At 48.4% G+C, this 12474-nt stretch overlaps 1 protein-coding gene across 7 annotated transcripts in view; it reads right to left on the minus strand.

The window, feature by feature from the left end:
• Pigz (phosphatidylinositol glycan anchor biosynthesis, class Z) overlaps positions 1 to 12474 on the minus strand; it is a 20923-nt gene continuing 8449 nt past the window's right edge. The window contains exons 1-4 of one of the 7 annotated variants that reach the window (XM_063270493.1): positions 5019 to 12407; positions 4796 to 4850; positions 3671 to 3864; positions 1 to 1826 (exon numbers count right to left, since the gene is read on the minus strand). In XM_063270493.1, the coding sequence (XP_063126563.1) occupies positions 268 to 1826; positions 3671 to 3788 (1677 nt within the window). In that variant the 5' untranslated portion in view covers positions 3789 to 3864; positions 4796 to 4850; positions 5019 to 12407 and the 3' untranslated portion in view covers positions 1 to 267. Of the gene's footprint in view, positions 1827 to 3670; positions 3868 to 4795; positions 12408 to 12474 lie in introns of those variants that run through there. The other 6 variants (XM_063270498.1, XM_063270496.1, XM_063270495.1 and 3 more) reach the window with 6 other exon arrangements.

The raw sequence follows: 12474 nt of genomic DNA on the forward strand, positions 1-12474 counted from the left end.
TTGTCTGTCAAACCAGGTGCTATTATATATTTTAAACATTACAGTGATCGGGAATAACAGCATAGAAACAAGACAGGTGCCAGGGGTTATGCTAGGTTATTTTGGTGACCTTGGCATTGGGACCACGACTGGTCAGATCTTTGGTTGTCTAAGGGAAAGGAATGTGGGCTCACTTAAAACAACCTTTGGCTATACCTCCAAAGAGACAGCAGCGGGGGGAGTTCCAGTGTCCCAGCCAACCAGCCTGTGTAGAAGGTAGAGTGGCTTCTATGGCTGAATCTTGGACCACTCTGTCATAACAGGCTTCTCCAGTTCTATAATGTGAAGACTAAGATGCTCCCTCCAAGCCCCACTGAGCAGGGAGGACAGGGCTGGAGGGTCCTCCATGGTCAAGTGGGGAAACAACAGAGTTTCATTCTTGAGAGGAAAATGGCACTGCTCCAGAGCATGCCTGTTGGTCCCAGGAGTTACCACAAAGAACCGGCAGAGCCACGGCCCACCAGCCAGCTGACAGGCTGCTTGTCTGCTGAAGTTGTTCAGGGCTTGACACAGGACCCTGTCCTCAGCCCCACCCATGTCTACCACCTCCACAGGTGATCCCAGGCCCGAGAGGTGTAAGAGGTGCTGGGGCGGCATGTAGGTGTGCGTGAAGAGAAGTGTGTAGTGGGTGGTCGTGCCTGAGAGGACAGGTGCGTGGACCACCTGCTCCAGGTGCTTCAGGCCAGGTACCAAACCTCCCTGATGGAGGCAGCCAAAGATGAGCGCGCCCGAGACATTGAAGAGGACCAGGGTACCCTTCCTGGGTATAGGTTGGGCTTGTGGGCTGCACAGCAGGACTAGAGGGACTAGGAGGGGAATTAGAAATCTAGGCTCTTGGTGGCTAAAGGCGGACAGCAGGAGCAGGGGTGTAAAGTAGAGAAGGAGGAGACGAGACTTGGAGCTAGACAACAGACCCTGGGTACCCGGCTCCCCCAAGAGGCGGGTTTGTGGAAATGCACGGAGGCAGGCGAGGAGTTGTTGCCATGCAGCCTGCAAAGCTTGAGCATGCAGTACCCCAAAGAGCAGGAAGCCATTGACTGCCAGGTGAGTGAGCCGTGCATGCGTGCCATGCCTTGCAAGGTTTTGGGGATCCAGGTTATAGTACAAGAAGTTGACAGGTGTGAGAACGACGCCTGTCGATCCCGAGAGACTGGAGAAGTACCAGCTGTCCACGGCTACAAACAGCCCTGCAGCAAGAGCAGCCCCCGGCAGTAGCACTAGGGCCTCCCGAATCAGGGCCTTGATACCACCAAGTTCCAAAGCTCTATGGATGCCCCAGAGAGAGACGGGGGCCAGAGCAAAGGCTAGAAAGGTTGGCCGATTGAAGAAGCCGGCAGCCACGATAGCACCAAGAAGATAGCTGTGCCACCGTGGACCTGGGGTAGGCTTCTTTGATGTGGGACTCCTTGCCACATAAGGGGACACCAGCACCAGTAGCCAGGTGAAGAGCAGTCCCTCGATGGTGTTGGAGAAGGTTCTTGTGTAGAAAACCAGGGTTACATAGGAACCAGACAGCAGACACAAGGCATTCCAACGATCTGCCCCCCACAACGGGGCCAGATAGTACATAGCCCAGTCCAGGGCAAAGGAGAGGGAAGTGAGGAGGAGTCGGGGCCCCACCAGCAGCATGTAGCCACTCACCAGACCAGGCCAGAGCCCCAGCTCTTCCCAGAGCCTGAGCAACCAGAAGGTAGAGCCAGAGGTCAGCAGTGGGAAGACCACAGTGCGGCAGGAGCTGCTGGGGTAAAATTCCCAGGGCCGTGAAGCCTGCACACCCAGGATGTCCTCTGCAGAGAGAGAGGCAGGGGTGAGCCGGTTCCAAGCTTAGGCTTGTGCGGGTTAACGTTCTGGGTGAGCACCAGGATTGCAAGGCCCCCCTAGTGGACACTTCCCGCACATTCCTAGCCTTGCACTGCTTGGGTTTTATGGTTTTGTTTGAGTTACTGTTGTATACGGGAGAGTCTGTGGTGGCCTGCCTTCTCTCCCCAGCTCTTTAACAGCAGAGAGCTTCCACTTGGATGCAGAGGAGACAGGTAAAGATACAAAACGGGAAAAGGAGTTTATGTGTTTCAGCTGGTTTAAGGATGAAAGGGCTAACAGCAAGCAAAGAACAAATGCGGTTCCCTTAAATGAGTTCAATTTCGACAAGAATGAGCTTGGAGGCCAGGTGTGATAGCCGTGCCTGGAATCCCAGAACTTGAGAGGCAGAGGTTGGAGGATCAAAAGGTTAAGGTTATATCGTGAGTTTGTGACTAGCCTACACCATGTGAGAGAGACTTAACTCTAAATACAGAAGAGGAGACTGAATTTTCCAATTTATAGTTTAAATCTACCTGTTCAACCCTGTGGTGGCAGTCTCCCACACCGTGCTTTCTGTCCTCAAGCTGAGTGTGCTGGTGGACATTTGCAACACTGGGTGGCGGTGTTGCTAAGTCAGGAGGACTGCTAAAAGTGTGAGGCCAGCCTGGGCTACACAGTGAGTTTGAGGCTAGCCTTAGCTATAGAGAGAGATACTGTCTCAAAAGAGCAAGGAAAGGGGCTGGGGATTTAGCTCAGTGGTAGAGCGCTTACCTAGGAAGCGCAAGGCCCTGGGTTCGGTCCCCAGCTCCGAAAAAAAAAGAACCAAAAAAAAAAAAAAAAAGCAAGGAAAACAAAATGAGTCAAGTAAATGTCTTTGAACCTTTCTCCTTTAGTCTGTTATCTCAGCACATGGCCAGAATATAAAGATTTTTTTTCCCAGCTGTTTTTGTGACTAGATGTGGTCATATGATACCTTCTGACCAATGGGATAGAGAGGTGTATAACAGCCAGGTGTGTGTGTGTGTGTGTGTGTGTGTGTGTGTGTGTGTGTGATGACTTTCAGTACTCAGGAGGCTTACTACGAGGATTGTCATGAGTTAAGAGCAAACCCAGGCTGCAGTGTGAGACCTGTTGCTAAATAAATAAATAAATAATAAAAAATTTAAAAAGCCTGCCCAGTTGAGCACAAAGTTCTGGGTTCACTCCCCAGCACAGCATAAACCAGGCACGGTAGTATCTGCCAGTGACCACAGCACTGCAGAGGTGGGGACCAGAGAATCAGGGGTTCATGGCATTAGCCAGTTCAAAGTCAGCCTGGGCTGCACAAACACTTGTCTCCAAAAAGCCTGGATGGTGGTTGCATGTCTTTAATTGCAGGACTCAGGAGGCAGAGGTAGGAGGATCTCACTGAGTTCGAAGCTAGCCTGGTCTACATAGTGAGCTGCAGGACAGCCCAGGTTTCACAGAGACCCTGCCTTAAAAAACAGGAAAAGAAGAAACAGAAAGAGAAGAAAGAATAAAGTGCACACGTGTAACTAATACACATGCATGGTCTTGAGCGAGGAGGGGACCTTTCTTCCTGAGCCTACACCAAGCACATTCAGACTTTCACTAAGTGGGGTTTCCTGAGGGAAGCCATCATTCCGTTGGCCCAAGCGGGAAAACACGGAAGCATTATCCAGAAAGTGAGGACAATGTGAATTCTCCACTTCAAGTTCTAATCCCAGAGAGGCTGCAACTTTGCCTGTTCATGCATCCACACGTGCATTTCCCTCCCCACCAAATACCCACTGCTGCCACCAGTCTTTTTAACAGTGCGTGGGGCTTTTACCTGCCATGACCTCAGGTGACTGGAAGAATTCATCTGGGTGTATGTAGCCAGTCTGGGGAAGGAGACACCATAAGACTCGAAGCAGGCTGAGGCTACCCCAAATCACCCTGGCCGCCATCGTCACATCAGGTTGTCAGACACAGGACTGAAAAGTCTGTCACAGTTCTCACAGGTGCCAGTCTGGAGAGCTACATCTGCTGGGAGTGACATTTGGTAGTTATTATAACATAGGCCATACTACACACTATCTGAAGACACTCAGCATAAAAATGGTAAGGATGAGATGTGATTGGTACACATCTGGATAGATTAGTACACATCTGGAACACCAGCATCTGATAGGTTAATGCAGAAAGATTTCAAGTCCAGGCCACCCTAGGATACAGAAGGAAAGAAAGAAAGAAAGAAAGAGAGAAAGAAAGAAGAGGAGGAAAAAGAGAAGGTAGAAGAGGAAGAGGAGAAAGAAGAGGAGGAGGAGGAGGAAAAGGAGGAAGAGGAGGAGGGAGCAGAGGAGGAGGAGGAGGAGGAGGAGGAAGAAGAAGAAGAAGAAGAAGAAGAAGAAGAAGAAGAAGAAGAAGAAGAAGAAGAAGAAGAAGAAGAAGACATGGTTGTGTACCCAGAAATCCCAGCACTCAGGCAAATGAGTGTTAAAATGAGTGTTAGGGTGGGTAGGAGCACTTACTTCTGAAGAGGACTGAGGTTGGATTCCCAGCACCCACATGGTGGCTCACAACAATCTATGACCCCAGTCTCAGAGGGCCCAACAACCTCTTCTGACTTCCTCTGGCACCAGGCACGCACATAGTACAAACGCAGGCAAAACATTCAGACACATTAAACAATAAAGTACATAAGTAGAAAAAGAAAGATAGAGCTAGAATAGCAAGGTTGGTAAAGTAAGGAAGATAAATAAGAGGACTTGTATGAGACAAACCAGATAAGAAGGCTAGGTCTCCACCCAGCAGGATCTGGAGGGATCCCAGAAAGTGCCAGCCCCAGGAGGAGCCCCAACCCCAGGAGAAGCCCCACCCCAGGAGCAGGCACAGACATCACTCTCCTTTCCCTAATAAACGCTCAGCCTTTGGGAGAGTTACACCTTTACACATATTCTGCAAGCACCCTTACCCTTTCCACAGTCAGCTGCTCAACTCTGTGGCTTGCTGCACCCTTACACTTGTTCCTGTAATTGTATCAGACTGAATTATGGGGAGTGAAAAACCTCCACCTCTTCCAGGAAGCAGCCACTGCTCCTCCCTGAAAAGCCCTAGAGACAGACAAGGGGAGGAGATGCAGTATACTGAAATTTTCACATCCTGGTACTGAAAGATCCCCGAAGAGAGACCCTTACTCAAGTCTCAGTAAGTTGCGGACCCCAGACACAGAGAGACCATTTTGGATGTAATACGCAAAGGCGGGGTTTACTACGGAGATCTATTACGGAGATCTCTGGGCTGACACATATCCCATGCAGGAGACAGAGGTGTCGACCCCGAGTGGCTGGGAGAAGGGCTTTTTAAAGGAAGAAGTCACAAGCTCCAGGAGATGAGGGGATGTCAAAAGGAAATACCAAAAATGTCACAAGGGGAAACTCTCAAAGTCACAGGATTGTTCTTAAGACTCTAGGGTTTAAATGAGGAGAAAGGCCAAGCATTCTCCTGAAAACAGATCTTGATTGCCCTTTAGGGTAAATGTTTGTCAGAGTTGATGCGGCATCTGCATCTGAAACACATCTGGTTAGACTTGGAGGAAGGTTTCCTGGAATACTCTGTGCAGGACACAAAGGCTAGAACATTATCTGTAGGGCACAATGGGGGCTTGAACAAACCTCACAGGGGCAGAACAAAACCCATTACTCAGTCCGGTGATAAGCGGGAGGGTCAGTGACTCTGAACCAGTTCTCCTGCATTTTTAACAATCTGTCTTCCTGAGTCAGATCCTGTTGCTGAGTTTTGAGCTAATTTAAAACTCTATCTTTCAGTACAAGAGGCAGCCCTCTGCTGTGGATTCAGGGCTGGGTTCATTCTCCACTCTGGAGACTGTACTTCCTTTCCGCTTTCTCCCTGACTTAGAATTAAATGGTTGCCACTACAGTCCAAGCCCCAGAGGAATGAATGGTCAGGAAAAGAGTGGATTTGTGTGTGTTTGTGTGTGTGTGTGTGTGTGTGTGTGTGTGTGTGTGTGTGTGTGTGTAGCCCTGCCTGGCAATCACTATGGACACCAGGCTGGCCTCGAATGCACACATATGCCCCTGATTCTGCTTTCTTCTAGTGCCCGAGTTAAAAGCGTGATCCACCACTGCCTGGATCTGCTTTCTCCTCTTGAGGTGGGCACCCACTGTCTCCTGTCCTCAGGCTTTGGAACTTCTGCTCCTTGGCCTTTGGACAGTGGCTCTTCAACCAGTACTCCCATCATGCTTAGACCCAGATTCTCAGGCTTTGGTATTAAACTTGGAGGTTACACTCTAGGCTTCACCGTCCTCCAGGCTTCTCAGATTTCATATTTATGGTCACTTCCCATAAAAAGCAGTGAAGGATTAAAAATTAATAATAAGCCGCCTAGCTACCCAAAAAGAAGAGGTAGGGTCTGTGAGAACATGAACTTTTCGCCCCTCCCTTGCTGTACAATGGTTCCCGGAACATTCTTGCATGAAAGGTTTCCTGGAACAGCCACAATGACCCATAGCCTCCGGCCACAATGGTCCAATGGCCCTGTAAAATGTCACTACCCCTAATCACAATGTCACAAAGTCCTAAATTGTATGGGCAGTTTATGGTTTTGGAATTCCCCTCCTCCCTCCCTCTTGATCCCCCTGGTTTGTGGTTTTTTCCTTTATAAGCTCTGTGAAAATTCAGGTCGGGGTCGAACTCCTCTACTCCCTGTGTGGTGTATGAGTCTCGACCCCAGCATGCTGGCCTGAGCTCTCGTTTCATCTCGCTCACAATAAATCTTCCTCGTGTGATTACAGCAGGTCGGTGTCTGTGTCCTACTGGGTGCGCGTCTTTCCCGAGACTTGAGTGGGGGGCTCCCTTCGGGGGTCTTTCATTTGGGGGCTCGTCCGGGATCTGCGCGACCACCCAGGGGTCCTAGACCCACTTGGAGGTAAGATTCTCTGTTTTATCTCAGCGCTGTGTCTGGGTCTGTGTCTATGTTCTGTCTGGGAATCTGGTGCGATCGCTGTTTCGGTTTTGCGGACGCTCAGTGAGACCGCGCTCCAGGAAGGAGAGCGGGGTGGATAGGGATAGACGTGTCCAGGTACCCACCGTCCGTTCGCCCTGGGAGACGTCCCAGGAGGACAAGGGGGGACCAGGGACGCCTGGTGAACCCCATCTGATAGGTCCAGAGGAGACTTTACTCCTTGACGACCGGTTTGTTAGGCAAGGTCTGCGACCTGCCGATCAGTTTCAGTGCCTCTGGTCGACACGAAGTCGACGTCGGTTTTGTTTTCTTTTTTCTCTTTTGTTTGTGCTCGTGTGTGTGAGTGTGTGTGAATTAAGTCCTGTAGTCTGTGTTTTTCGGTACCGGTTTAAGGTCTTAGTGCACTGTCTGGGCAGATGAAGGATTCCTGCCCTGTGCACGAGAGTCTTAGTGCACTGTCTGGGCAGAAGAAGGTTTCCTGCCCTGTGCACGGGTGGAAGAAGGTTCCCCACCCCGAAATGGCGCCTGTGAGTAGATGAAGGATTCCTACTCCGAATAGTCTTTTTCTTTCTTTCTTTTCCTTTTTAGAAAGCGCACCGGGGGACGCCCCAATCGCGCAGGCTCTGGGACTCGTGAGAGACGTTCCACGAGTCAGCCTTTGTTGGGTCCTGGCTCTGGGACGCGTGAGAAACGTTCCTCGAGCCGAATTTTGTCGGGAGGACCCGGCAACGGACAGTCAAAAAGATCTGACTGTGACTTTGGAGGTCGAGTTCGGCTGCCTATTTAAGTATAGGCACGGACAAGTGTGCTTAGATGTGTTAGTGTCTGTTGTCTGTATTCTGTTTCTGTGTTTGGTATCCCGGAAGCAGCTAAGGTTAAGCTGCAGTTTGGGCCAGGTACTGAAGGTACCAGGCATCTGTGGAAATTGGTTATAGGATGCGTTGTCTTGGTCTTATTTGTCTGGATTGTTTTCTGTGGTATTGTCCAGTGTTTTTTTGACTTTTGTTTCGTGTTTGAATTTGGACTGACGACCGTGTTTAAAATCTTGGACTGACGACTGTGTTTGAAATCATGAAACTGTTTGCTTTGTTCATCGAAGAGTTTTACTTGGTCCCCTTAATGCTTAGTAAGAAACTTAATCTTATGGACCCCGCTCTAGTGGCGGTGTGTTGGTTGATAGCCAAAGTTAATTTTTAAAATAGTGTTTTATCTGTGCTTGTGCTCGCAGCACACAGTAGAGGGGAGCGAAATTAGCTGCGGAGCTGCTGCAGCGAGCATGGGGACTTCTCAAGTCTCACCCAATTTTTCTGGCTCTTCAGGAGCTGTTTAAAAGGAAAAGGCTTAAGGTAAAAAGAAACACTATAGAGAGATTTCTTAGTGAATTACTACACCTTGGTTCGCGATCTCTGGGAATCTCATGGTGGACAGCTGAGATAAGCTGGAAAAGGATTTAAATTTTGCTTGGGAGCAAAGAATCTTAAAGGCGGAGTTTCAGCCCGTATGACACTTAGTGCATAACTGCCTAAAAGATCAAAAATGCTGTTAACAGGCTAAAAAAAAAAAAAAAAAAAAAGGGACAGGCTGTGTTAGAAATGCTACAGGAAGAATAATCTAAAAAGGCTGAGAGCTAGGTGGGGCTATAAGGAAAACAAGAACAGGAAAGGAATTTCTGACATTTGCTCACAGAAGGAGAGTGCTCATTTAGAGAAGTTCTTTAAGGAAGCCTGCCTTATCTGCTGTCTTTATTCCAAGGGAGGAGTCAGTCTCCAGCACTAAATTACTTGGAGTTAGCCAAGGTCAGGATTAATGTTTTCTTTTCCATGGGCCTTTAAACCCAGTGAGACAGTTTGGTAAAGGGCTACTACTGAGGTCCTGATAGCCCCAGGTGAACTGGTTACAATTCTTTTATCAGCCCCCTGGCATCTAGCACCCAGGTTCTAACCATCTCTCCATCCTTTTGTTATTAGTTGTTACTAGAAGCCTAGTGTCATTTGGAGGCTGGTTCTCTTGAGAGGCAAAGCCATGGAGCTGACACTGACAATGGCCTTTTTGTTCCAAGAAAGGCCTCCTGGTTTAGCTGTGTGACTAAATGCTGTTTGCCCTCTTCGGTAGACTCTATTCTCAAGATTCTCTTGTTTTCTCACCATCCCATTTGATATGCTTGTTAGTAACTGTTACAGGTCTTCTTTACCACTGAGGAAAGACGGAATCCTACTAGAGGCCAGAAAAAAAAAAAAGGGTTCCAACACGCATAGAAGGCCCTCACTTCTGCCTGCTCTCTTCAGACGCCTGAAGGTAGGGAGTGCCAGGTCTGCCCCCAGGCTCCAAGGGTCGGTCTCCTAGGGGCTGGAAAATGCCCCACCAATCTGGCTAAGATAAGGAAAAGATATGAAGAGAAAGTTACAGAAACTTGAAGGGTTAAGCTAAGTCGCTGAGAGAGTTATTGTAAGTTGATGCATGGTTCAGGGTCTGTGCAGAAAAGTGGACAGCACCTAATAGCTGTAGAAGAAGATGCAGAGAGACAGAAAAAAAAGAAAGAAAGAAAGAAAGAAAAAAAGAAAGAAAGAAAGAAGGTTAAAAAGAGCAGGAAGCTAGGGAAGAAAAGAGACTAAAGGAAGAGGAAATTAGAGAGCTAAAGAGAGATAAAAGACAAGAGAGGAACATATACTGGCCACAGTAGTTAGGGAACCTAGGAAGATAGTACCTGGCAACAGAAGAGAATTCCTGGCTAAAGATCAGTGTGCCTAATACGAAGAAAAAAAAAAAAGACACTGGGTCAGGGACTGCCCCAGAAAGAACAAGAGGGGACACTGGAGAGCCTCTTGGTCCTAGAGTGCTGGCTATGTACAGAGATAGAAGGGAAGTGTGGATGCAGGGACCCAATGCTCTGTGCTCCTATGCCCCCCTCCAGTGGGCCAATATCCAAAGACCTTGGGTACAGGGGCCTACTGGCAACAAACAATACTTATGGACTGCCCGAAGAACAGTGGACCTTGGCGTGGGCCGGGTAACCCACTAGTTCATAGTCATCCCTGACTGCCCCTATCCCTTGCTCATGAGAAAATTGCTCCCCAAAATGGCTTGCGTGGGCTGAAATGGCTGGGTGAGGCCATGTGTATGCATATCTACAGACTGTGTATGCGGAGCTTAAGACCTGTCTCAGTGCACCAGTACCTGATGCTGGGAGACGAATGGCTTAGCGCTGTTCTACTTGGAACATATCACTCCTGCCAGCCGGGCACTAACAATTATCACCCAATCCAGGACTTAAACTGTGATAGAGTGGCTGATGTTCTGCCTTTGAATAGAGTGTCCCAAAAGATGGGACCACTGGTCAGCTGCCATGGACTAGATTCTCCACCGGTTGGGGACAATCTGGTCACCTTGCTGCCCAATCCGGACCTGGAGCCACCACAGCACGAGTGTCAAGTACTGGCAGAAGCCCATGGGTGGAGGAAAGACCTCTGCGACTGGCTGATTGACCCCTGCTGAAAGCCGAACCTCTACCCCCCCCAGTACATCAGCACTGCAGATGCCTTTACCATCTCTTGGATGCCCTGGTGAAGCCAACAACTGTGAGTACTATTCATTGCTCAGGATATCAGGAGGGAAGAGATTCAGTGACATGGGGCAATAACGAAGCAGATAAAGTGGCTCGAAAAATGGTTATGCAGGAGCCCATCCTGGTTGCAGGCCTGCAAGAGACAGCCACTGGGAACTGGGATCGGACTAAGGGATGGCCTCACTTAGAAAAGGCCCAAATTGCTTAAAAGATAAAGGACAATGGCACATTGAGGGGAAAGCTATACTTCCCAGAGAACAAAGAAAAGACTCACTTTGCCAAATACAGAAATGGACTCAATTAGGAGATAAAAAGTTTGTCCAAGTAGTTAAGTGTATGTAATAGACTTTAAGATTTTAGCCAGAGAGGCAGTAGAAAGTATAAGGTATGTCAATAAGTGAATGCTTAGCAAGCAAACAGGGCAAAGAGACCTAGAGAGTTTGGTGAAAAGTCGAAGTGAACTTCACTGAGATAAAACCAGAAAAATATAATCACAAGTATCTCCTAGTGCTTGTAGATACTTTTTCAGGAATAGATAGAAGCTTTCCTCACCAAACAAGAGACGGCCTCTGCAATCATCAAGAAGATACTGGAAGAAATCTTCCTCCGATTTGGAATGCCCAAGGTAATCTGGTCAGACAACGGCCCTACTTTCGTTGCCAAGGTAAGCCAGGGTGTGGCCAAGTATTTAGAGGTCAATTGGAAATTACATTGTATTTACAGACCTCAAAGTTCAGGACAGGTAGGGTAAATAAATAGAACTCTAAAAGAGACCCTGACCAAATTAACCATGGAGACTGGCACAGACTGGGTGACACTCCTTCCCTCTTGCTCTCTTCAGAGCAAGAAATACCCCTTCCAGATTCAGCCTTACCCCCTTTGAGATCTTATATGGGGCCTCAGCCCCCCTGACTGTATTAGATGATGTTACTGAACCAACATGTCATAGTGCCATAGTAATAATGATTTGTGTGCCAGGCTAAAAGACCTACAGGTGATACAGAAAGAAATCTGCTCACAGCTGACAGCAGCCTATGCCCCGGAGACCCCTGAGACATCCCATCAGTTCCAGGTTGCAGCTACACTGAGTCCAGACACTCGAGCCTCGCTGGAAAGGACCGTACCTGGTGCTGCTGACCACCCTGACAGCTGTCAATTCTCAGCCCTCACCAGCCATGTACTAGCTGTTGGGGCTGAGAGCTAGAGGGAAACTCAGTCATGTTTGTCCTGGGTTCTATCAAGATAGGTGTGGGATAGGCTTGATTTCCATTACAAATGATGTAACATTGCATATGTTAGTACTCTTAACACTTCTTGGGACTGTGCCTCAGGGATCACAGTCCGTATAAGCTTAGAAGTTCTAAAAGCTAGTCATGACCTTGGTGGATAGGTTGGATAGTGTCCAGGTTAGAATCCTCATGTTAAGACTACAATACCAAGCTGTTATGCTAGATGAAGCTGAGTTCTCCATGAAGTTCTAGGATTAGAACTATTAACAAAAAAAGAAGAAGTGGGGAATGAAGGATTAAAAATTAATAATAAGCCGCCTAGCTACCCAAAAAGAAGAGGTAGGGTCTGTGAGAACATGAACTTTTCGCCCCTCCCTTGCTGTACAATGGTTCCCGGAACATTCTTGCATGAAAGGTTTCCTGGAACAGCCACAATGACCCATAGCCTCCGGCCACAATGGTCCAATGGCCCTGTAAAATGTCACTACCCCTAATCACAATGTCACAAAGTCCTAAATTGTATGGGCAGTTTATGGTTTTGGAATTCCCCTCCTCCCTCCCTCTTGATCCCCCTGGTTTGTGGTTTTTTCCTTTATAAGCTCTGTGAAAATTCAGGTCGGGGTCGAACTCCTCTACTCCCTGTGTGGTGTATGAGTCTCGACCCCAGCATGCTGGCCTGAGCTCTCGTTTCATCTCGCTCACAATAAATCTTCCTCGTGTGATTACAGCAGGTCGGTGTCTGTGTCCTACTGGGTGCGCGTCTTTCCCGAGACTTGAGTGGGGGGCTCCCTTCGGGGGTCTTTCAGCAGCAAGACCAGTTCTCTGTTGGTTCATGCTTGTTCACAATTTTAAACATGATCTATATCAAGCATAATATT

This window comes from Rattus norvegicus, chromosome 11, assembly GCF_036323735.1.
Source record: "Rattus norvegicus strain BN/NHsdMcwi chromosome 11, GRCr8, whole genome shotgun sequence".
Lineage (NCBI taxonomy): Eukaryota > Metazoa > Chordata > Mammalia > Rodentia > Muridae > Rattus > Rattus norvegicus.